The sequence below is a fragment of the Equus caballus genome, chromosome 8 (assembly GCF_041296265.1).
Source record: "Equus caballus isolate H_3958 breed thoroughbred chromosome 8, TB-T2T, whole genome shotgun sequence".
Lineage (NCBI taxonomy): Eukaryota > Metazoa > Chordata > Mammalia > Perissodactyla > Equidae > Equus > Equus caballus.
Window position 1 is genome coordinate 79,737,016 of NC_091691.1, and position 24,337 is coordinate 79,761,352.

The 24,337-nt window shown below is 35.2% G+C and overlaps 1 protein-coding gene across 1 annotated transcript in view; it reads left to right on the plus strand.

The window, feature by feature from the left end:
• Positions 1-24,337, plus strand: part of DCC (DCC netrin 1 receptor) — a 1,092,740-nt gene that overhangs the window by 927,717 nt on the left and 140,686 nt on the right. Inside the window, exon 15 of the mRNA XM_023647823.2 lies at positions 5,281-5,475. Within this exon, the coding sequence (XP_023503591.1) occupies positions 5,281-5,475 (195 nt within the window). The remainder of the gene's footprint in view (positions 1-5,280; positions 5,476-24,337) is intronic.

Sequence of the window (24,337 nt, forward strand, 5' to 3'; positions counted from 1 at the left end):
ACATAATGATGATTGTATTGAACCTTATAGGAAATATAGACTTTGTGCCCATATTTTTGAGCATGTTGTGCCAGGAACTGTTTTAGGTACTGGAATTATGGAGAATTTACGGAAGGAGATGAGACAAAGAATAATAAAATAATCACATTAAATAGGTAGCACAATAAGTGGTAATAAATTCAATAGGGAAAAAGAAAAGAAGAGATTATTAAGAGATTATGAGATTAGAGATTAAGGAAAGATTTCAATTTTTAAATATGGTACCCAGGGAAGGCTACAACTGGAAATTAAATAACAAAAACCTGAGTACAGATAAGGCATATCTGAGGGAGAGCTTCCCAAGCAGAAGGTACAACAAATACAAATGTCCTGAGGCCAGAGCATGCCAGGCATGTTTGAGGGACAGTAGTGTCCCATGTGGAGTAGATGGCTGGGGTGAGGTGAGCAAAGGGGAAAGTGGTTGGAGATGAGGACAGAGAGCAAAGGGGGAAAGAAGCAGATCATACAAGACCTTCTAGGCCATTGTAAAGAACCTGGCCTTAAAAAGAGGTATGAGAAGACTTTGCGGGGGGGGGGGGGGGCGGGTTGAGAAGAGCAATGACATAACCTTATTTTGTATTTTATTTCTCTATACACATACTCACACTGCATCTATATTCATACACATCGATTTTAAATACCCTCTATATGCTGGTGGCTTCCACTTCTATTTATCCAGCCATGGCCTTTCCCCAAACCCCAGACTTACATAGCCAACCTACTTCCGTGATATCTCTACAGATATAACTAATAGGCATATCAAGTTTAATATCACCCAAGAACTCACTTGTTTTTCCTCATCTCTGTACTTCATTCATCAGTTACCCAAGCCAAAGATCTACAAGTTATCATTGAGTCTCCTCTTTCCCACACTGCTTGTATCCAATCTCTAGCTCTCTTGACTATACCTACCAGAAGTCCCAAATATGTCCACTTCCTCTCCACAATAGCTGCTCAGACAAATACAAAAGCATTATTAGGGTCTTCTAAATTTTTAAATTTTTTTTAAATATACATAACAGAAAATTTGCCATCTTAGCCATTTTTAAGTGTACACAGTTCAATGGCATTAAGTACATTTACACTGCTGTGCAACCATCACCACCACCCTTCTCCAGAACTCTTTTCATCTTGCAAAACTGAAACTCTGTACCCGTTAAACAAGAATCCCCTAATTCCCCCGCCCCCAAGCCCTGGCAACCACCATTCTGCTTTCTGTCTCTGTGAATTTGACTACCCTTGGTACCTCATGTGAATAAAATCATACAATTATTGTCCTTTTGTGACTGGCGTATTTCACTTAGCATAACATCCTCAAGGCTCACCCATGTTGTAGCATGTGTCAGAATTTCCTTCCCTTTTAAAGCCGAAAAATATTCCATTGTTTGTATTTACTAAAGTTTGTTTATCCATTCATCTGTTGATGGATAGAACTTGGGTTGCTTCTACATTTTGGCTGTTGTAAATAATGCTGCTGTGAACACAGGTGTATAAATATCTGTTGGAGTCCCTGCTTTCAAGTCTTTTGGGAATATACCCAGAAGTGGAAGTGCTGAGTCATGTGAGAATTTGATATTTATTTTTTTCTTTTGCTGAGGAAGATTAGCCCTGAGCTGGCATCTGTTACCAGCCTTCCTCTTTATTTGTTTGAGGAAGACTAGCCCTGAGCCAACATCCATGCCAAACTTCTTCCATTTTATATGTGGGTCATTGCCACAGCCTGGCTGATGAGTGATGAGGTCTGTGCCAGGGATCCAAACCTGTGAGCCCAGGCCGCCAAAGCAGAGCATGCCACACTTAACCACTAGACCACTGGGCCAGTCTCTCAATTGTTAATTTTTTGATGAACCGCCATAATGTTTTCCATAGCAGCTGCACAATTTTACATTCCCATTGGCTGACCCCTTTTTATCCTCATTTTCCTTCTTACCCTCTATGTTCCAGGCACAATGACCCGCTTTGATTTGTTTTGTTTTTTTTTTTAAATATCAACCTCACTCTTTCTATAGGACCCTTGTAGTAGTTGTTACTTCTTGCCTGTAAAGCTCTGCATCCTGATGTTTACTTGACTGGCTTTTTTTGATCTTTCACCTTAGATCCTACCAGGGGTATCTTTCTTGATGAGTCAGTTACTATCCCATTAGCATAGCACTTACCAAGATCTCATGAATTTCTTGTTTGTTTATTTTCTTGGTCTTCCCTCCCCCAAACTATATCCCCAGTACCTAGTACTATCACTGGCACATAGGAGATGCACAGAAATTGTTGAAATGTCACAGGGATTATTCTGATGAATTTCCTAGTGTGCTATATGTGAACATTATTCATTAGTAGAAATCTGTAATCATCACTCAAAGAATAATAAACATTCTTTAGAAACAAACTAAACCAAGACAGAATCCACAATTCCATAGTATAATCAAGAAAGGCAATTGGCCCAGGTATCTTGGTAATTCAGACTCCAGTAGAAATTTTGGGCCTCATTAATTTGGATATTTCAGGCAAAATATGTTCTTTGGTTTCAAATTATTTCAACAATTACCTTAATAATTCTGTCTGCTTTATATATGTAATCGTTGTCCTAGAGGTACTTGTATAATCTTTTGTGTACCTCTGAGCAGTGAATTTCAGTCTCAGTCTCCAAACAAAGAGTACTCAAGTCACATAGCTTCCAAAGCAAGTTTTCTCAATTGATGTTTTGTAGTTCATTCCAATAGTGACCACTTTCATAATCCATAAGCTCATCTGTATTAGAGAAAACTCACTCATGTAGCAGTAAAGGAAAATTGTAATTGCTGTATGTATATTAAAAAGTGAGTGGGTGGATACAAATGGGCTCTTCTGGATTATGGACAATCCCCTAGAACAATTATGTTTACGATGAAGCCATATATTATGACTGGCTTAGGTGTAATACTGCCTTGATAGACACTCTTCATTCCAGTCCTATGATCTTAATTGAGTGGTAAAAACCCATTAAATATTTAGATGAGGTGGCAACATATACAATACATAACAATATTAACACCCTTAGTTTTTATAGTGTTAAGATTGTTTTGCGGTTTGGGTCTAGGATTGAAACTACCCTTATGAAGTGAAAAGTAAAAGCGAGTCTTACATGCTAACAGCTCCTCCTTTTCAAGAGCCAGTTCGTGCCCTCATTTCTGGGTACCCTCAAAGTCCAATAATTCTAAGTTACTGTCTGTCTAAGTGAGTGGGTACTAACTTAACTCACTTTCAGTGGTGCTACTCTATGGTTTGCAGAAAGATGGATAAAGTTATTGTTCTGAAAACGTTTTAAATAGTTTTTTCCCTTTATTCTAAAAGATGTTGAAATTGTTACTAAAATCACTAGGCTTTCATTTTGTTTTTAAAGAGTCACAAATGCGGAAAATCTGAATAGTATTTGGTTTATTTTCTAAATATAAGAGTAGGCAGTTATCTTGTTGTTTCAATAGTTATAGCAAAAGCTTCAAATGTGTTAAACAGAACTCACTGTAAAGCCCATTCCATTTCAAGGACACTGGAGAGCTTCCGTGGCAATAGGGTTGAAAAGTATTAATCCATCCTTTTCATCTCTTGTATTGCTTTTAGTTAGGGTTTACGGTGGGAAATCTTTCACAAACATTGTGTTTCTGCTGTTAAGGTTTATATCCGTATTTTGAGATAAATTTTATGAAGAATTTGCATATTATAGCACAGGCTCTTCAGGGCAGACAAATAATAGTTTGTCTCTTTTTGGTCACAAATGGGCATTTTCAGAAAAAAAAGCATCCTTAGAAAATGCTGTTGATGTAGCATCTTTAGAATGTAGCATCTTTTGAAAAGTTGTTAGTATAGTACCTACTTTAAAAAAAGACATGCTTCCATTTAACACTGAAGCTAAAAGTGTGCTGTTGACGATGGATAAAATTGGCAGTGGCAATTGCATCACCTTTTCTATTACATCAAAGAGAAAAAATATATTGTGATATTACCTTTAATCATCAAATTCTCTTGCCTAATTTGATGTACATTACCTTTAGAGATTTTCAGTTGGGAAAGAAAAAATAAACACAAGTAGCTTGAATAAAGTTCAAATCACTAATATTTTTGATTACTTATTAATTACCAGAAACTGTGCTAAGCTCTTAATGGACTATTAAAGTTTAGATGGGCACATTCTTTCTTAAATTTCTTCCCAGAATACTTACCTGATTTTCAAAAAGAATAGGCCACATGTACCTGTATTAAACCTATCAAAATATTTAACAGACTTTATTGTAACTGCATTTTTACTTGTCTGTTTTTCCTGTTAAACTATAAACTCCAAGAGCACAGGTTTCATGTCTGCCATATTCCCTCTCTTCTCCAGCCTGAGCATCATGGGTACCTAGCCCGTACCCTAAACATAGCAGATACTCTATAAACATTTATTAATTGAATGATGATAAATTTCAAGAAAACACATTATTTCTTTAAGGATGGGATCATAGGAAAGAATGTTGATATAAAAATCAGAATGTCAAATTATATATTTCAACACACAAAAAAGAAAATTTATGTCAGGAGTCAATCAGTATTTGGAATGCCAATTTAATTAGAAAGTAAACGCAGAGAAGATGAATAAGTTCACAAGGACTCACAGCTGGTAAAGGACAAATCTGCACACTCCAATGTCTGTGTGGCTTTAATCCAGGCCACTGTCTCCTTTCTTTAATAATAAATGCACTTTTCACAGACGCAATAAACCATGGGCCAGGTAGTGTTCTAATCATGCTGAGTAAATGATGGCCCTAAACTGTTTCTCCTGACAATTTCTTAAGAAAGGACTGCTACACTTATTTTCGTTTTTAGTTAAATCAGAGTAAATAATCCTTAGGCAAGACGGTTTTTGACATTTCATTTCCCTTTCTATTATTTTTACATCTACCTTGATTTTACCCCTTATTAATGATACCTAAGAAGAAACAAATGGAAAGAAAATAAGCCCAAAGAAAAAGCTATTAGAATAAAGATGCATGATGTTGCACTGCTTATGGGAGGAATTCAGCTCCCTGTTGTGCTTAAGAAATTCTGTGAGAGTCAAATCAAACATGGAAAATGAAGCACACGCTGAAACAAGGAGGAACTTGAGCAATAAGTAATGCACCATTTGAGGATCTATGGAATATGATATTAAGTCTTGTTTAAAGGGGAAGTTTTACCATGCCGCATGTTCTATTGTCAGACACGCTCATGATGCCTCTTTTTGAATTCTAGAGTCTCAAGTCCCTGACCAGCCGAGCTCTCTCCACGTGAGGCCTCAGACCAACTGCATCATCATGAGTTGGACTCCTCCCTTGAACCCAAACATTGTGGTGCGAGGCTACATTATTGGTTACGGCGTTGGGAGCCCTTATGCCGAGACAGTGCGCGTGGATAGTAAACAGCGATATTATTCCATTGAGAGGTTAGGTGAGTGGCTGTGGTTTTTATTTTATTAAGGGAAATAAATGATTTGCTTTAAAATATTTTATTTCTTGGAAAATTGTTCTTTGAGATTTGATTGCAATTTGTAGCATATATTAATTAATTCTTAAAACAACTTTCTTTTTCTATCCGTCTCTTATCAATCTCCACACACCCACACACACATACACACACACACAGAGATATATTTTTCCTCTCTAGATTTTGAATTGGGGAATTTTATCTAGAGAGACTCACAGTGGTGGGTGCCCTGCTCTGTACCCTTGCTTTGGATCATTTTTCTTTTTCCGCTGGTCAATAGAAACTTCTAATCTTAATAATTTTTATAAAGAGAGTCAACCACATTTTTCGCCTTTTTTCTCACTAGGAAGATATTCTGTCAATTTTTCTTTAACCTGGAATTATCTAGTCACATTACCATCTTTTCCCTTAGCATTTATAGGTAAAACTTTGTGGCTGTGTTATTTTGACTGTAAAACAACAAGATGAAAAAAGGAATTTTCAATCAAGCCAGTAACCCAGAGTCATCAAACTCCGCTCTACATACACTCCTGACCTCTTCCCAGTCTGAATTGTCCTCTTGTACTCAACCTCACTTTACTGAATATGATACTTGAATTGTGACATTTCTGAATTCATGGAAAGTTTGTTTATCCAGAGAGGGCTAACGTGCATAAAAGTGTTCCTATTCATTTCATATCTGATTTTTTATAGCACAATCAGAGATTATATCTTTAACAGAGGGAAATAAAAGAAATGTATATCATTTATAGGATGCCAAGAAGTTAAACAATTCTCATAGAGCAAAAAGCAAGCTGACTCTACCTGTTGCTTTAACACCGTGTTACTTGCAATGAAGTACTCTGACCCCGTCAATGGAAACAGGTGCTACTTACTTGCAACTAAATCACAAACAGAACATTTGTGATGAGAAGCCTGATTTGAATTTGAATAGCTTTTCCTGCATTAGCAAGGAGAGATTTTCTCAGTGCAGGAGGAAAATCCACACTGACCCATTCTCTCTATAATTGCTTCAAATGCTAATAAGAGAAGCACCTCCTGAAAATCTCCACAATTTTGGTTAGCTTGGCATTTAGAAATAGTATTCTCTCAGTCAATCCCTTAGTTTAAATGTTAAAGCAATCACAACACTTAGATTTTATGGCCATCAAAACTATGTCCGGGGACTCTCATTTATCTATTATTCAGTGTACATCATCTCAGAGAGTTCATCTTGATTCCACGTGCCCACAGAGAGAGATTCCCATGGCAGTGCACAGATTTTCGGGCAATGAGAATGTGGTACAAACTCAGAATGAAGTCACGAAGGAAGACTGCATTGTTTCACCATATCCTTTTGATAATGATACTCTTTATTACAAAGGAACTCTAGAAGTCTCCAAGTCCAGTAAAGTTGACGTCTTCAGGAGGTTAAAACTGGCAAATCTCTCCAAATACTTAACAAAAAAAATAAGAAATTTCCCTTTGCAAGATATGTTTTAGAGAGCTAGGAATACTGTTAAGGTAAAATGGGATACGAACCTGTCTCTATGATAGATAATCGTGAGTTTACACTGAAACTTTTATGGGAGAGAAATTACACGCATACACATACACATACATATGTATATGTATCTATGTATTTAATTTCTACCAGCTGATACTCTTTTATAACATAATCCCCTGTCTTAACAAAAAATATGAAATTAAATAGTGTTTTGTCATTATTGTTCAAGTGTCTTCATGGCTATGTAGATAAACTGGTTTCGCTGTTTAGCCAAAGTGTATATTAGACAACTTTGTGTTTCTAAAGCTTTAAAATTATATTTTAAATATACTTTCAAAAAGATTCCATGAAAACTGACATGCCTACTCTAGCGTTCAATAGAATAAATAAAACAAATGCCTGTTTCTTTGCAAAGTTGGAATGTGGAGTTGAATGAAACATATATCCTTTTAAAAATTAGAACTTAAGATACGTTTAACATACACTTTGGTTACATAGTGGAATTATATGTTTTGAGGACTGTATGATGGTTATACAATTAAAAATCATTTAAGGAAAATTACAATCCATTAAAACATAGGGTTAGCATAAATTCAAGTATCATGGCTGTATTTTAGACTATAAAAAAGCTATTTGCTTTATAATTGACCAATAAACCTCCTCTTCTCTTTGATGAGAGACTGGAACTTCCAAATAGCATTTTGTTTATCAGGCATAATAATTCATATTGTAGGCAAGGAAGACTTTTTCTCTACCTAATGTGGATTCGTCTGGCCGGAGAAGGAATTAAATTCATATGAGACAGAATAGCAAGGGAAAATTAAACAAAGCTTTATGAGAACCATGGCCCGGGGCCGTTCTTCCCAAAGGAAGAAAGGGCACCGAAGAAGTGGGTGCACAGAGTGGTTATATGCCCCCAAACAGGGTGTTTCACATGTGATTGAAATGTCCCTCCCACAATAGTCACAAGATTGCCCTGTTGGCACAGCGCTTGATGGACACAGCAGGTAGGGGTCTGCTACCTCAGAGGGCGTAGCAGGAGGCAAGTCTATTGCCTCAAGCTGGGTGGTCACAGGTGAGTGCAGCAATCAGTTCCTATCCTAAGGAAAGATGCTTAATCCTTAAAGAAATGCCAACGTTGGGAGGGGGAGGGAAGTCAGTTACAGGAGATTACCAGACAAGCACAATAAAATGCAGATTTAAGTCCTTGCCTTTGGCGTTGATTAAGAGTTTTTAGAGAGAAGGTCATCTCCTTTCTTCTTCCTGGTACAGAGAGGGAGGCACCTTTACAGATAGAGATTTCCTTTACAATGTAAATGTCTCCTAACAAAGGGCAAATTCCATTCCTCAGAGCCTCCCTCCCTGTCCCAGTTTATCAAAAGCAATCAGCCTCAAATAATCCTCATGCCAAAGAGACATATCTTGGGGTGGCCAATTCCAGTCCCCACACTATTTAGACACCAGGCACTGTGACCTGCTTCAGGAGGAGAAATACTGGACCATTTTAAACAGTATCTAATACTGCCTCGTTTAAAACAAAACAAAACAAACCCTACCTAGTGTAGGCACAGAGCTTCATTAACCAATGTTTGTACCACTGGATATTTAAAATTAATCTTCCGACATTTTACTCAAAAGCCCTAAATGCCAGGTTTGATGTATACACATGGTATAGATCCACAAGATCTGAATTCTAGCAATGTTTAGCAAAATTAATTTAAAACCAAGTCTTTCTTTTAAAAACTCACTATTTATCTATCTACCAATCTATTGGTCAATCTTTCAATCAATTAATTTATCTACCTTTACATCTTTATGGAGGTATTTTCAAATATAATAAGTTGTACATATTTAAAGTGTACAATTTGTTGAGTTTTTAAAAGAGTTTTATTGAGGTATAATTGACATGCAATAAACTGTATTTTTCAAATTAATTTTTTCAGCAATATTTTATAGTATTTAATGTAGAGGTCTTAAATGTTTTTGTTAGCTTTAGTTCTAAAATATATACATTTTTTGACTTATTTTAAATGGAATTGGTCTTTAAATTTATTTTCTAGCTGTTTGCTGCTTGTATAGAAGAAAACAACTGTTTTTTGAACATTAACTTTGTATCCTAAGACCTATTAAATTCACCTATTTGTTCTACTAGTAGTTTTGAGATGCTCCGAGATTTTCCATTTAACAAGCATATCCTACGTAAATAGGAACAGTTTTACACTTAATTTCTGATCTCCTGCCTTTCTTTTATTTCTCTTGCCTTCTTGGAATGGTTAAGATCGCCAATAAAATTTTGCATAGGAGTGGTAGAAGCAGGCATCTTTGCCTTATTCCTGATCGTAGGGAAGGCATGAAATAGGATGTTAGCTGTAGGTTCTTTGTAGATGTCTGTTATAAGATTGAGAAAGTTTTCTACTCTTTCTAGCTTTCTTGAAATTTTTATCACGAATAATCATTAAATTTTTGTGAAATAATTTTCTATCTCTTGAAATGATCATGCGGTTTTCCTCCTTTTCTTTTTAATATGATGAATTACATTGATTGATTTTTGAAGGGGAACTAATCTTGAATTTCTCATACAAATCTTCTGTGGTCATGATGTATTACCCTTTTCTTATATTGTCGGATTTGACTTGTTAATATGTATTAATGGTTTTTCTTTTCATGCCTATATCCATGAGGTATATTTGTCTACAATTTTCTTTTCATTTAGTGACTTTATTCAGTTTTTTTCTTTATTAAACTTATACTAGCCTCATAAAATTAATTGGACAGCTTGTTCTTCTTCTGCTACTGAAAAAGTTTGTGTAATATTGATATTATTTATTCCTGGAATATTTGATAGAATTCACTGACAAAATCATCTGGATCTGAGATTTTCTTTTTTTTTTTTTTGAGGAAGATTAGCCCTGAGCTAACTGCTCTCAATCTTCCTCTTTTTTCTGAGGAAGACTGGCCCTGAGCTAACATCCGTGCCCATCTTCATCTGCTATATACGTGGGATGCCTACCACAGCATGGCTTAGCAAGCGGTGCCAAGTCCACACCCGGGATTGGAACCGGCGAACCCTGGGCCATCTAAGCAGAACGTGCGCATTTAACGGCTGCACCACCAGGCTGGCCCTGAGATTTCCTTTTGAGGAAGTCTTTTATAATGAATTTAACTTCTTTAACACATTTAGGTCTTTTTATATTTTGTATCTTTTTCTTGTATTGATTTGGCAAGTTAAGTTTTTCATAAAATTTGTCTGCTTCATGTCACACTTGTTGGCATAGAATTATTCATTCATAATATTCTCTTATTCTCTATGGTAATAATTACTTTTTCCTTTCTGATATTGATGATTTATGTTCTTTCTTCTTTTGTGATCATCCTGGGTATGGGTTTACCAATTTTGTTGATTTTGTCAAAGAAATAGTCTTTGACGTTACTAATCGTCTCTATTATCTGTCTCTATTTTATTTCTTTCATATCTGCTCTTATCTTGACTATTTCTTTTCTGGTACTTATTTTAGTCATACTTCACTATTCTGTTTCTAATTTCAAAGGTGAAACCTTATAATTTAGGAATTTAAAGCTATTGGTGTTCCTCTAATCACCACTTTCCTTTTGTCCCTCAAATTTTGATATGATGTATGCTCATTATCATTTAGTTTAATATATTTTCTAATTTTCCTGATTTCTTTTTGCCCTATGAGTTGTGTGTTAATTTCCAAATTTTGAGTTTTCCTGGATATCTTATTATTGTTGATTTTTAATTTCATTTTATCATGATTAAAAGATATGTTCTGATTTCAGTATTTTTAAATTTATTGACATTTATTTTATAGACCAGCATACTGTTAATTTTGTTGAATGTACTATGTGAACTTGAAAATAGTGTATATTCTGCAATGATTAGATACAGAGTTCTGTAAATGTCAATCACATCAAGGTCCTTGATAGTATTTATCAGATCATCTATGTCTTTACTAAATTTTTTGATCGATCGTCTGTGAATTGCTAAGATTGAGTGTCAGAATCACCTTTTATAAACACAAAATCGTCATTGTCCCTCTGTAATTCTGTCAACGTTTTTGCTTCATTTATTTTGAGAGTCGGTTATTAAGCCAATGTGCATTTATAATTGTTATGTCTTCTTGGTAAATCACTTCATTTAGCACTTTAAATGTCTCTCTCTCTCTGGTAGTACTCTTAGTTTTTGAGATGATTTTATCTGTTAGTAATATAGCCACTCTAACCTTCTTATACTTACAGTTTACGTTTTATCTTTTTCCATCCCTTACTTTCAACCTATGTCGTTACAGTTAACGTTTTCCTGGTCTCTTTTGGGGAGTATATAGTTGGGTCTTGCTATTTTATGCACTTTGAAAATTTTTGCCTTTTAATTGGAGTTTTTAGACCATTAAAATTTAATTTAAGTATATAAACAGTTGAATTTAAGTCTATCATTTTATTTTTGTTTTCTGTTCGTCCCATCTCTGTTTTATTTGCCTCTTTTCCCTTACCTGACTTCTCCAAGTTCTTACTTATGTTGATGAAAATAACCCACAACCAATCTATAAGTGAAAATTGGGGTGAGTTTATTTTGAGCCAAATGTGAGGACCATACAGCCCGGGGCCTTCCTTGCCCAAGGAAGGAAGGGCACCATAGAAGTGGGAAGTACAGAGTGGTTATACACCCTCAAAGAGCACATTTCACATGTGATTGAAATGTCCCTTTTATGATAGTTATAGGACTACTTTGTTGGCACAGTGATTGATGGACACAGCAGGTAGTAGGTCTGTCATCTCAGTGGACACAGCAGGGTAGCAGGTCTGTTGTCTCCAGCTGAGTGGTCACAGGTGAGTGCAGCAATCTGTTCCTAGCCCAGGGAATGTGGGAGAAGTTGCACTTTTATCCTAAGGGCGTTTGTTCTTGTCTTTGGGACATAGAAAATGCTTAAAGTAGATACACAATGCATGTTCAACAGCCACATCAGCCCCTTTTGGAAAAACAAAGTCAGGCTGAATTACATTCATACCAAATGGCTTCCTCAGATTCTCCAATATATCCTATTGCTTGCCATTTATTTGTCACTTAATCCCTCAGTCTGTCTACTTTTGTGTAACCCTCAGATAAGTAGTTTGGGTTCTTGGGTTTTTTCTTTTCATTTTTTTTGTATTTTGTTTAGAGTTTACAGTTGTTATCCATGGATGTGTAAGCTAAAGGGAGTTCACACCATCGTGGCAGAACTGCAAACTCACAGTCAGTCCCTTGTGAAATATTTGTGGACAGCTGCTATGTTGAACATTCTTGCTAAAAATAAGATCAGTTCCTAGGCAGTGCATTTGCCATCTGAATTATATTTGGCACTACTACACTTACTTGTGTTAACAAAATAAATTAGGGGAACCACAAATGACTGTAGAATACATAGTTTAATTGAAAAAATAACATTTGGAGTAGATTTCTAACTAAAGTTTGGTCTTCTAACTAAGGTTTATACTTCTTACTAAAGTTTGGTGATTTAAAAAACTAAATTTGGGTTATATATCTGACTAGACATTTTTTTAAAATATGGTATTCAAGTCCTTATACAGTGGAAATGATGAAAAAAATCATGTGCCCTAATAACTCATGAGGGTCAGAGAACAAAAGTGATTGTTTATAAATGTCCAGATACAGCTGTTGATTTTCCAATTGAGATTAAATAAACATGGAAAATATTTCTACGAGGGTTTATGTCTGTCCAAGTCTAATCAGCCCATTTAAAACTATCACATATGTTAAGGAGAATTAGTTAAAATCGTTCACCCCCACTAAGGTGGATTAGCAGACATATACAGGGAACTAATGTTCTTAGAATATGGCATTACCCTATGAAAGGTAGAATGTACAGTTAAAACTTTTGGGGTTTTAATGATCATGTATCAATTCTTTTGAAGGGTTTTAACCCCAGCACAAAAAGATATTTTTAGTTCTTTTCATGAATACTCAATTATTATTTACTTTTATTCTTATCATCCTTTCACTGATGTTTATTAGACAATATAGCTTTAATAGACTCATTTAAAAAATGTAAACAAAGCAAACTAATAAGTAAATAAAGATCATATTGAATGGGATTCTGATTCTGGGTTCAGATCATTTTCTCTCTGCTATAATGTTTAATCTTGGGAAACTGATTTGAACTCTGGGCTTAGAGTATTTTAGTGAAAATGAGGACTAAGAGTGTCCTTTATTCCCTATTTTATGGTGTCAGACAGTCACCAGATGTTGAAAGACGTTAATAGAAGTGGAGAAGTTGGTCTTTGTAAGAGAAATACATATCAAAGTTTGTATTGTGATCATTGCAAAAATATTAAAGTCTTGCCTTAATTAAAAATATTCAGCTTTTTAAGGTAAGTTTATATCCTATTTCTAAATATCATTGAAACTCCTTTATTATAAAAAAAAAGATTGAGAAAATAGGTGTTCCATTTGTGATTAAATTTGTTTAGAATTCAATGGTATCAAACGAGGGTGTGAGTTTTGTCTCTGACAAGGGATTATTGGTCATATGTGGCACAGTAGCCTTTCCATTCACACACTGTGGGATGCTCTAAGTCTCAGTTTTCTCATCTGTACAGCAGGATAGCATGCTACCTCACAAGCTGTTTGTAAGATTCAATTGAGATAATAAAAGTAATGCTATTTGCAATTTTTTTAAAAGTTAAACATATTATGCACATGTAAATAAGGCATTACTCTTATTACAATTTTTACATCAGTAGTTTAGTGAATATAAGTAGTGTAGTTCCATAGGCTTTGAATTGTGTATTTATATAAACCTTGAAGTATATAGTGTTCTAGTTTATCTTCTTTATCTAAAAGTAGACTATATCAAATACAATTCTAAAAATAGTTGAAAATTGCGTGTTTTTAAACTCTGATAACTCACCAAATGCGTGACATTATATAAAATATATTCATTTACTGAAATTAGTATGAATCAGAAGTCTAAACAACACAGTGGCATTCAACTCAGTGTGAAAGACAAAAATGTAAACTCCTTGTTTCAGCTTCAAACTCCTTGTTGTTCTATTCATAATAGAATGCTGATTAGAAAATTCTGAGTGGGAGAGTTAGATTTATTCAACATGAGCCCTGGTTGCTCAGAAAGGAGTAAGAGCGGAAGAGAAAAAGTCATTCCATGAGATCATTACTCAGAATATATCAGGAAGAATGGATTTTGTCTTTTATGATTTTTTTGAGGTTAGTGTCTTCTAAACCTATAGGCATTTTCTAGCAGTCTTTAAGGGCAGCCTCAGGGTGATTCATTAATAATGCATACCATTCTGTTTGTAATGCTTTTCTCACTTCCTACTCCCTGCTGTGCACAGCAGATGCATTGTCTTACACCTGGTCAATTTTCTAAGGCTATTTGGAAGAATCTATTACAAAAGATGAATACTATTATTGAAATAGAGGAGAAAAGATCTTCTCATTGGAGTAAAAATTATATATATAAATCACTAAATCTTCCCTCTTTGTTCTCCTTTTTTTAAATAATCCTTCCACATTTCATCTTGTATTTTATAATCTTTTATTTGTAACGTCAAATCACAAAATATAGGATTATGTGAGTCATTCATTCTACCAACATTAAACTCAAGTATTCAATCAAAAATTTTCCTCCACCTTCTGTATTTTTCTAGAACGTGGGTCAATAAGATCTGGATCTCTCCTTAATTTTCCATGTCATTTAGTGTTTACAGACAGCTAATCAGTGCATTTCTTCCAAGTACTTTACAAATACCAATCTATTCATTCATCCTTCCCATTATGTTAATGTCAGGTGTCCTCCGAGTTTTACAAATGAAGGAAGACAGCAGGAGAACTAAAGTTAACAAGAGAAGTCAAAGCTAATTTTTGTAACGAAAAAAGTTAAATGTTACATTAACACACTCAGATAAATATTGTCATAAACAGTAAAAGCCTGGCTCTTTAGTATGGAGAGAGGAGGCTGGGGCCAAATCCCAGCCTGATCAGGGTTTATACTAGAACACATTACTGCAGGAAGTTCTGCTTCCTATAGGGAAAAACAAGTTATTTTGACAAAATCAAATCCCTTCAATGCAACAATAGAAGAATATAATCTAGTGAGATAGGATGCGGACCTAAAATGTCTGATCAATCACAAGTCATAGCTTCAAGTATAAGATCCAGAGTTTGATCATGGACGTTTGACAATTGTTACCTTGTGAGCTAGGTTCAAGGCTGACTTAGAGGGAAAAGACAGAAAAACAGATATCTGGGCATCTTGCTTTATTAAGCATTAACACTTGTGGATTAGTATTTTTCTTTTTAGTTCTATCAGTTTCTGCCCTCATGTAATTTGAAGCTCTGTTATCAGCTACATAATTATTTGGGATTGTTATGAATTAACAATGAGCTAACTACTTTATCATTTATAAACTATCCCTCTTAATCAGTGGTAATATTGTTTGCTCTGAAATGTACTTTGTGTAGGACATTAATATAACAACTCCACCCTATTTTTGGTTTGTGTTTTAGCGTGATATATATTTTTCCATTATTTTACTTTCAAACTATTTGTGTCTTTATATTTACGGTGGGATTCTTGTAGGCAGCATATAATTGGGTCTTGCTTTTTTATCTAATCTGACTTTCTCTGACTTTTAATTAAGGTGTTTAGACCATTTATATTTAATGTGAATATTAACATTGTTGGATTCATATCTACCATCCTGCTATTTGTATTTTATTTATTACATCTATTGTTCCAACTGCTCTTTGTGCTTTCTTTTTTCCTCTTTCTGCTCTTTTGGGGGATTGATTAAACATTGTTAATTATTTACCTTACATCCTTCGTGGGCTCATTAGCTATTAGTGTTTTGCTTCCTTAGTGCTTGTTTTAGAATTTATAGTATGTATCTTTAACTTATCACTATTGACCTCACAGATATACTATACAAGCTCACAATACATTGTTATTATTTTTTCTTTAAACAAATATCCTTTAAGTGTTAAAAAATAAGAAAAAGATGTATTTTATATCTTTATTACAAAGTTATTATTTTTAGTGCTTGTCATGCCTTTGTCTTAATTCAGATTTTCAACTAGTATTATTCTTCTTTCTTCCTGAAGGACTTCATTAATATTTCTAGCAGTGGAGTTATGCTGGTGATTAATTCTTTTATCTTTGTACATCTAAAAAAGATTTTTTCATTTTGTTGTTGTTTTTTAAATACATTTGCACTGGAGATGGAATTCTAGGTCAACAATTTTTTTTTCTTTCAGTATTTTTAATGATATTACTTCATTATCTCCTATATTGCCTTATTTCCAACAAGTCTACTACAATTATTATTATCTTTGTACCTCTATATACAATGTCTTTTTTCTCTGGCTTCTCTACAGATTTTTTTTCTTTGCCACTAATTTTACGCAATTTTATTATGATGTCTCTGTGACGTTTTCTTTATGTTTCTTCTGCTTAGGGTTGGTTGAGATTTTTGGATCAGTGGATTTATAGGTTTCATCAAATTTGAAACATTTTTGGCCATTATTTCTTCAAGTAATTTTTCTCTATCCCACTGTCACTCCTCTCAAATGGGGACTCCAATTACACATACATTGTAGTGCTTTAGGTTGTACCACAGCTTGTTGATTCTTCATTATTTTTTCCAGTCTTTTTTCTCCGGATGTTTCATTTTGGCTAGTTTTCATTACTATGTCTTTAAAGCAACTGATTTTTTTTTCCTGCAGTGACTAATCTGATATTAATCCCATCCAGTGTGTTTTTCATATTACATATGGTAGTTTTTATCTCTACAAGTTTGGTATGGGTCTTTCCTCTATATTTCACATTCTAGTTAATGGGCTCAGTCTTCTCTCTACTTTCCTGAACATATGGCATATGTTATAATAACTCTTTTAATGCTCTTGTATACAGATTCTTTTATCTGTGTCATTTATGGATCTGTTTCTTCTTATTAATTTTTATCCTCATTATGGATTGTGTGTTCCTGCTTTTTTGTACGTTTTATAATTTTTGTATGCTTCTTAGATATTGTATTTTTTTTATCTTGTAGGTTGCTGTAGGTTTTTGCGTTTTTTTAAAATATTCTTGAGTTTTGTTCTAGGGTGTGATTAAGTTACTCGGAAAAACTTTGACCCTTTTAAGGTTCCCTTTTAACCTATTACATGGTACCAGAGCACCAGTACCATCTAATATCACAGGGCTAATTTGCCATGCTACTGAGGCAATACCTTCTGAGTATGCTGCCAAAATTCCCGTGAATTACATGATTTTCCATCTGACTTGTACAAATCCACTTATTCTTCGCCCTGGATTTTTCTTTTCTTCACCAAAGATTTTTTCGTTGCTTCTATTGGACAGTTGTTTCCCAAGTCTTGGGAAATTTTCTCATACACATACACTGATAAGTTCTCAGATGAAGACTCAACAGAGACCCTCTGTAGACCTCCAGAACTCTCCTTCTGTGCAATTCTCTCTTCTCTGGTACTCTTCCCTACAAACTCCAGTTGCTTTGGTTATCTCAGGCTTCTAACTCTGTGTCTTCAATTCAGAAACACCACTGAGCTCCTTCTGGGTTATCCCTTTCTCTTCTGCAGCCTGAAAACTTTCTCAGGGCAATAAGTTGGGGAAATCAATGGGATCATCTTGTTTTTCTTCTCTCAGTGATCATTGACTGATCTGCCTGATGCCCAATATCTGAAAACTGTTGTTTCATAGATTTTGTCTGTTCAGGTTTTTTAAAAAGTTGATTGAGGCAGGAGGGTAAATTCAGTTCTTATTAATATATTTTGATCAGAAGTTGAAGTCCTTTAATAAACAATTAAACAATCATTTTATTATTTCAGGATGACAAAACTTTCAGATTTTCAAGATGCCAAACTTTCAAAGATGCCAAACTGCATTAAATCTATTTCCTGATTTCTGTCACAAATCTCATCAAGAATGAATCCTAACTGTCATATCGTATTTTCGGAGAATAAATTTAACTTGAGTGCTTTTAGAAATAGGTCTCTTAGCCTGTGGAGAAGTGAACTTTTATAACTCCCAGAGTGCATTCTGAGTTCAGTGAATACAATGTAAATTATAGTATTAACCTCAGCATCACCCCCCCATCAAAAAAAATCCCTTCATGCATGAAATATAGAAGTTTTGAGTTTATGACATGCAAACATTTTAAATCAGAAAAATCAATGCGCTTTAGCAGCCTCTAGAATAGTTGATATATATGAATAAAAAATGAATAAACACCATGTAGAGAATATTTTATTATTTTGAAATGAAGTATATTATGGGTGTTGGTTAACAAAATTCTGTTTTGTATTTGTTTGAGCAGAGTGTAAGAAGAATTATGGAAAGTGACTTTTGACCTGAAGTTTGAAAAGCCTGCTCACAAACCCCATTGAGATAAGTCATTTAATGATAAAGAAAATTGAAAGGGAAGGTAGTTTTATCCCTTTCTTTATTCCCAGCTATCTTATTGAGAGCATTTATGTACAGTGAAGCAATAGTGAACAAAAACTCCAGCTGTGTTTTAGGCTGGCGGATCAGAACAGATCATTGAAAATTCCTGTATTCTATGCTATACAAGCCATTCCAGAAGAAAGTCAACTTACCCGGTTGTTATTATTATTTTGTAATTTTGTTATTTACACAGGAAATCCCTGCTTATTCTCAAGTTAATATCAGTAATTTTATAATACAGGTTTTTTTCTGACAGTTTAATAAGTGGGCTCTAAGTTGGAGTTTCCATAGAAACATGTGAATGTCTATCGTTTATCTCAGATTTAGTTGTATATACCTCTTATCTTTGCTGGGTGTCATTTCTCCCTGTATTCACTCAGTATCTATATTCTAAATGCTATGAATGGAATATGACCTCTAATGAATCCAAATAACAATATATCTTCTTATCTTGTTTTCTTAGCCCTTCATAATCTCAGAAATTCACCTTAGTAGGTGTCAATGCTTTTATTTTACATATGTAGATGAATTCAATAAAACATAATGTATGTTATCTGAGTCATAATTTCATTTTTGAATTTTCTTGACTATTTAGTTGACGTTAATCAAAACACCAAATGGATGAATTTTCAATAGTGCAGGCAGTTGCTTAATTAGAAAACAAAAAGAAAACATCTCTTGCGGTAGACAGTGTGTTAAAAGACTAAATGGTTTATCATTTCCTACCAAAGTTATTACATATAGTTATTTTTTGAGTGACTGTGAAGCATAAGACACCGTGTTGAGGATAGTGACAGGTACTAAGAAATGTAAGGCGTATTCTTTGATGTATCCTAGGCTTCCAAAGTCTTATATGATAAGTGCAGCAATATTTCTTGAAAAGAATAAATGAGATCAAAGGTTTCTACATGAGCAGTAATTGCATTGGTAGGTTGGAAGATTACTTAGATATGAGGTTGTTAGAAGAGTTTTGGTAGAAATACTGGCTTGAGAATTTTGATTTAAAACATGGGTAGGATTCATTCTTGTGGGAAAAGAAGTGATATGGTATGGACAAAACTACAAAGTCAAGGGAAAGCAAGGGAGGTGGAAGGCCCAACGACCCAGTAAATTTAACTATGAATGTGAGTTCATATAAGGTTGTGGCAGGAGTAATGAATAGAGATGACCTGAGTGCGAGTATGGAACAGAATAAAATCAAAATGCTTAACGTTCTTGGATTCAGCTATTGTCAAATAAATTCTATGAGTTCATGCTGTGTATTTAAGAGTCATTGTGTTGAGGTACTAACTGAATCCCAAATGCCAAAAAAACTTGTGTGCAAATCATTTAGCTAGTCAATCAGTCTTACCGACCACCTAACCTTTCTTCTCATTGTCATAAATCCGTTATTATGAGAAAGTAATGTTCTGTATTCAAAAAAATCCTGGGAAAACTGGAATTCAGGATTAAAAGGGAAGCTGAAACTACACTGTAGTGACCTTTGAACCCCAGACTTTGCCTTTCTAATATGCAATTTAGTAATGAGAGACAGTCACTCTTTCACTACCTATGTAAAATAATTATTGGTAAATGTCATTTCCCTCCTCAACATGTCTATTCTAAAAACTGAGCTGTGAAAAAGAAAACAGATGAATCCATTTTATTCAATTAATCCCAGCTAGCACTGGCAGTTGTGCTCTGTACCTTGGTCATTCCCCTTAAATGCTTTGTTCGATATCTAAAATTACTCAAGGTGAAGTTCCTGATATCCTTATAGGCATTTGGAGTCTAACTTCTGATACCCTTTAATTACTTCAGAGTCCTGACTCAATACACATTTGAGTGACTCCTGACTTATCCCTGCCATTTAAACTTTGTAGCCTATCTTCCTCCCTGTATCCATGGCTAGTGATGATATGAATTTTGCTCTCCTTCTTAAGACTGTGCCTGGGCATTTAATGTTTTGAGGGTGGTGGTAATGGGAAAGCAGAATGTGAGACAGATAGTTACAATTTATATAGTAAAGAATTTTTAAAAGTCCATTTTAAAAAAGTGGCAAATCATTCCATTAAATAGGACATCTAAAAATATTTCTGTTTTTCAGGTGTTCTGCATGTGTGAGTGTGGATACATGTGGGCATGTGGGTTTTTTTTTGTTTTTTTTTTTGTGTGTGTGAGGAAGATCGGCCCTGAGCTAACATCTGTTGCCAGTCTTCCTCTTTTTGCTTGAGGAGATTGTCACTGAGCTAACATCTGTGCCAGTCTTCCTCTATTTTATGTGGGATGCTGCCACAGCATGGTTCAATGAGCAGTGCTAGGTCTGCGCCTGGGATCCAAACCCAGGAACCCCGGGCTGCTAAAGCACAGCATGCAAACTTAACCACTTTGCCCCTGGGCTGGCCTGTGGGCGTATGTTTTTTGTTTTGTTTGTTTTTGTTTGTTTTTGGTTTTTTTGAGGAAGATTAGCCCTGAGCTAACATCTGCCAGTCCTCCTCTTTTTGCTGAGGAAGGCTGGCCCTGAGCTAACATCGTGCCCATCTTCCTCTACTTTATATCTGGGACACCCACCACAGCATGGCCTGTCAAGCAGTGCTGTGTCCACACCCGGGATCTGAACTGGTGAACCCCAGGCCACCAAAGCGGAACGTGCACACTTAACCACTGCGCCACCAGGCCGACCCTGGGCATGTGTTTTAATGATCAGTATTCCACTGTACAAAGGTGGAGAATAAGACATTTACTAGTCATGAGACTAGTACAGATAAGTTAGCAAATTAAGGACAGCAATCAAATAGAATCTATTATTTCTAGCAATGTCTATCCTGAAACATTAATCAGTTAAACAAGTAATCAGGTAAAATATCCAATATGTAAATCACTTACATATTTTATTTAATTAACAAAATCATTTTGGAGGTGCCATTGGTTACGCACAGCCCAAATGTTAGAAAAACATTTTAATCTCACTTGGAAATGTTGTATTTTACCTCAGGTTCTACTTGCTCAATCGGAATGGCTGTTTCCTAAACTAGGCATTTTACTGTCTCATTAGAATTTAACAAAATGGCCATATAGGTCAGAAATAACAGATTGTGTTATAAATCATTAAAAGAAAACCTAGCAAGTTGGGTTGTATTTCTAATGCTCCATTGTATGTTAATTTATGTAAATAAGAAGTAAAAGCAGAACGACAATAAGGCAGGCTTTCATCCCCTTAAACATCAATGTGTAAGCCACTTCTTTCGTTAGAGATTAAATATTTGTGCTGGTAGTCTAGAGTATTTCTGAGAAGTCATAGTGTTATAAGCCAATGGATCATTTTCTTCTACAAGCATTTAAGTGAATGTCAGCATAGCCCTCTTAACAATTAGCAGAGAAGTGACATTTTAGCAATTATTGACTTCTTAGACATGCCTTTTTATAAGGTGTAGTGGTTTGAATAGGGACCCCCAAAAGATATGTCCATCTCCTAACCCCCAGAATGTGACTGTGACTTTATTTGGAACAAAGGTCTTTGTAGATGTAATTAAATTAAGGATCTCTACATAAGATTTTCCTGGATTGCTAGCTGGGCCCTAAATCCAATGACATGTCCTTATAAGAGGAGAGACAGAGACGGAAGAGGGGTTCGTGCAAAGACAGAGGCAGAGGTTGGAGTGATGTAGCCGTGAAGAATGCTGACAGCCGCCAGAAGCTGGCAAACGCAAGGATGGATTCTCCCTTTAGCCTCTGGGGGCAAGTGGCCCACTGACGCCTTCGTTTCAGACTTACAGCCTTAAGAACTAGAGAAAATAGATTTCTAAACGTAAGCTACCAAGTTTGTATAAATTGCTACAGCAGCCCTGGGAAAGCAATAAAAAAAAGTAAGTCTCAATCTTAATTGCTTTTTCTCAATCTCTTTCTAAATTTTTTTTAATTTTCTGAACCGGGTACCATTTATAAAGCAGCATGACCAGTTTTACAAAATAAAACAATGAAAAGCTAAGAAAGAACTCATCATGCAAGGCAAGGTTTTGGCAAAAGAAAGCATTAGAATGACAGAGAATGACCATATGGAATATCCTGCTAGTGAAATTGGAAGAATAAGATGGTTCTAACTTTGTAGTCAAAGGGAATATTACCGCAGTTATTCCAAGGAATCGTGTTCTTCTGGATAGTCAACCACAGCTCTTACGTTAATGTCCAGAAGCAAATTAGAAGCTGCATACCAATCTCGCATTTGTCTGTTCTACTTTTTCTGTAATATGGCAAGGGCTTTGTTTTTCAGCAAAAGACAGAAAAGAAACTTGGATAGAATACAATGAATACTGCAAGAAGCTTTTTTTTCCCTGGCTAAGAGCATAGCATGTTTACAGCAAAGAAATCAATTTTTTTATTAAAAAAAGCAGAGCCAGGAATTACACCCACAATAATAAAAGTAAGTGATTTATCTTTATAGTAATTTAATTCACAAGGCTTATACACCAATTAGTCATTTCTGAGTAGAAATCAGAGAACACTATGAAGTTACTGGACAAAACTGTACTTATGGACAGGTTGAAGGATTGGGGCAGAAAAGTGATGATTTTTTTTTATATTTGACCCTATTTCTATCAGTGTCATTTACTAGTATGTTATCTCATCATCATGAATAATAATTCTGTTCTCAATTGTTATTATTTTTTTTCAAGTATCCTGTATTACCGCCATACCATCTTTTCTTCTTTTAACTTGTGGTAAAACTTTAGAGGCTGTTATTTTGAAAACAATGTGGGATGTGTGTTTGATGACGTAGAGAAACGAAAAGCGTGGACACATACATTGTCAAATGGAATGTATTTAAAGACTTATTGATGATGAGTAGTAAGAATTTCTGTTTCCTGGCAATGACATGGTGAATGTGTCCATTTTCTCTCCTGATCCTTTACTTATCTAAGTGGCAGGGGAAGCATTTTGAAGTTCCAAAATGCCAGTACGCACCCTGCAGGTGTTTTTCTGTTGTTGGTCAAGTTACTTAGACTTTGTGTGCTGGTTTCCTCAGTCCGTCAAATGAGCGTAACAAGCACTCCTGGCCTTCAGGAGAACGAATGTGGGGGGAGAAAGCAGATGCTGTCAGTGTGGTGGAGGATGAACTACTTTTGAAGCAAGAATCAGGCATCTTAGGAAACAAAATCTAGTTTAAGATTGTTTTCTCTTTCCTGAATAGGCTATTATTATAAACACTGGAAAATGTTTTTATGTGAAGACTATACTTTTATTTTCTGTGAACTATGTTTTACTTGATTTATACCTTTATTTTCTGTGAACTATAGTTTATTATTAGACCTTGTGGAGAAACCCCTCACTGATACTAACAGTGTTCAATAAAATAAGCAGATATTGTTGCTTATGCTGCTAAATGATACACACCTAGGAAACTCACTTCTTAAGTGCATTACAAATAATTGCAGGCTTGCACAGCCCATAATAATGGCACTAAATAGCATTTATTGAGCACTTACTATGTACCAAGCTGTATGTATTTTAAATGCACTGTCTCACTTGGTCTTCACAGTCATTCCAAGGAGGGTGCTCTGATCGATGTCATCTTCCAGATGGGTTGGCACCCATGAGATGAAGTTAAACTGAGGCTAAGAAGGTTTACATGACTTGGACCAAATCTCTAAACAAATAAGTGACAGAACCAGGACTCAAACTGCCTGACTCAAAAGCATTTCTCAACCACTGTGCTGTATTACAGGTTGAGTGTCTTCCACGAGCTATCTGGTGAAAGTCAAGCACAGCTGTGAAAAATATCTAACAAGTGGAGCCACTCCCTCTAAAGCTGGAGACTAATTTTCTGAAGTCTAAGTCATTTCTCCACAGGCACTTATTGGCCGGAGAATCCCTC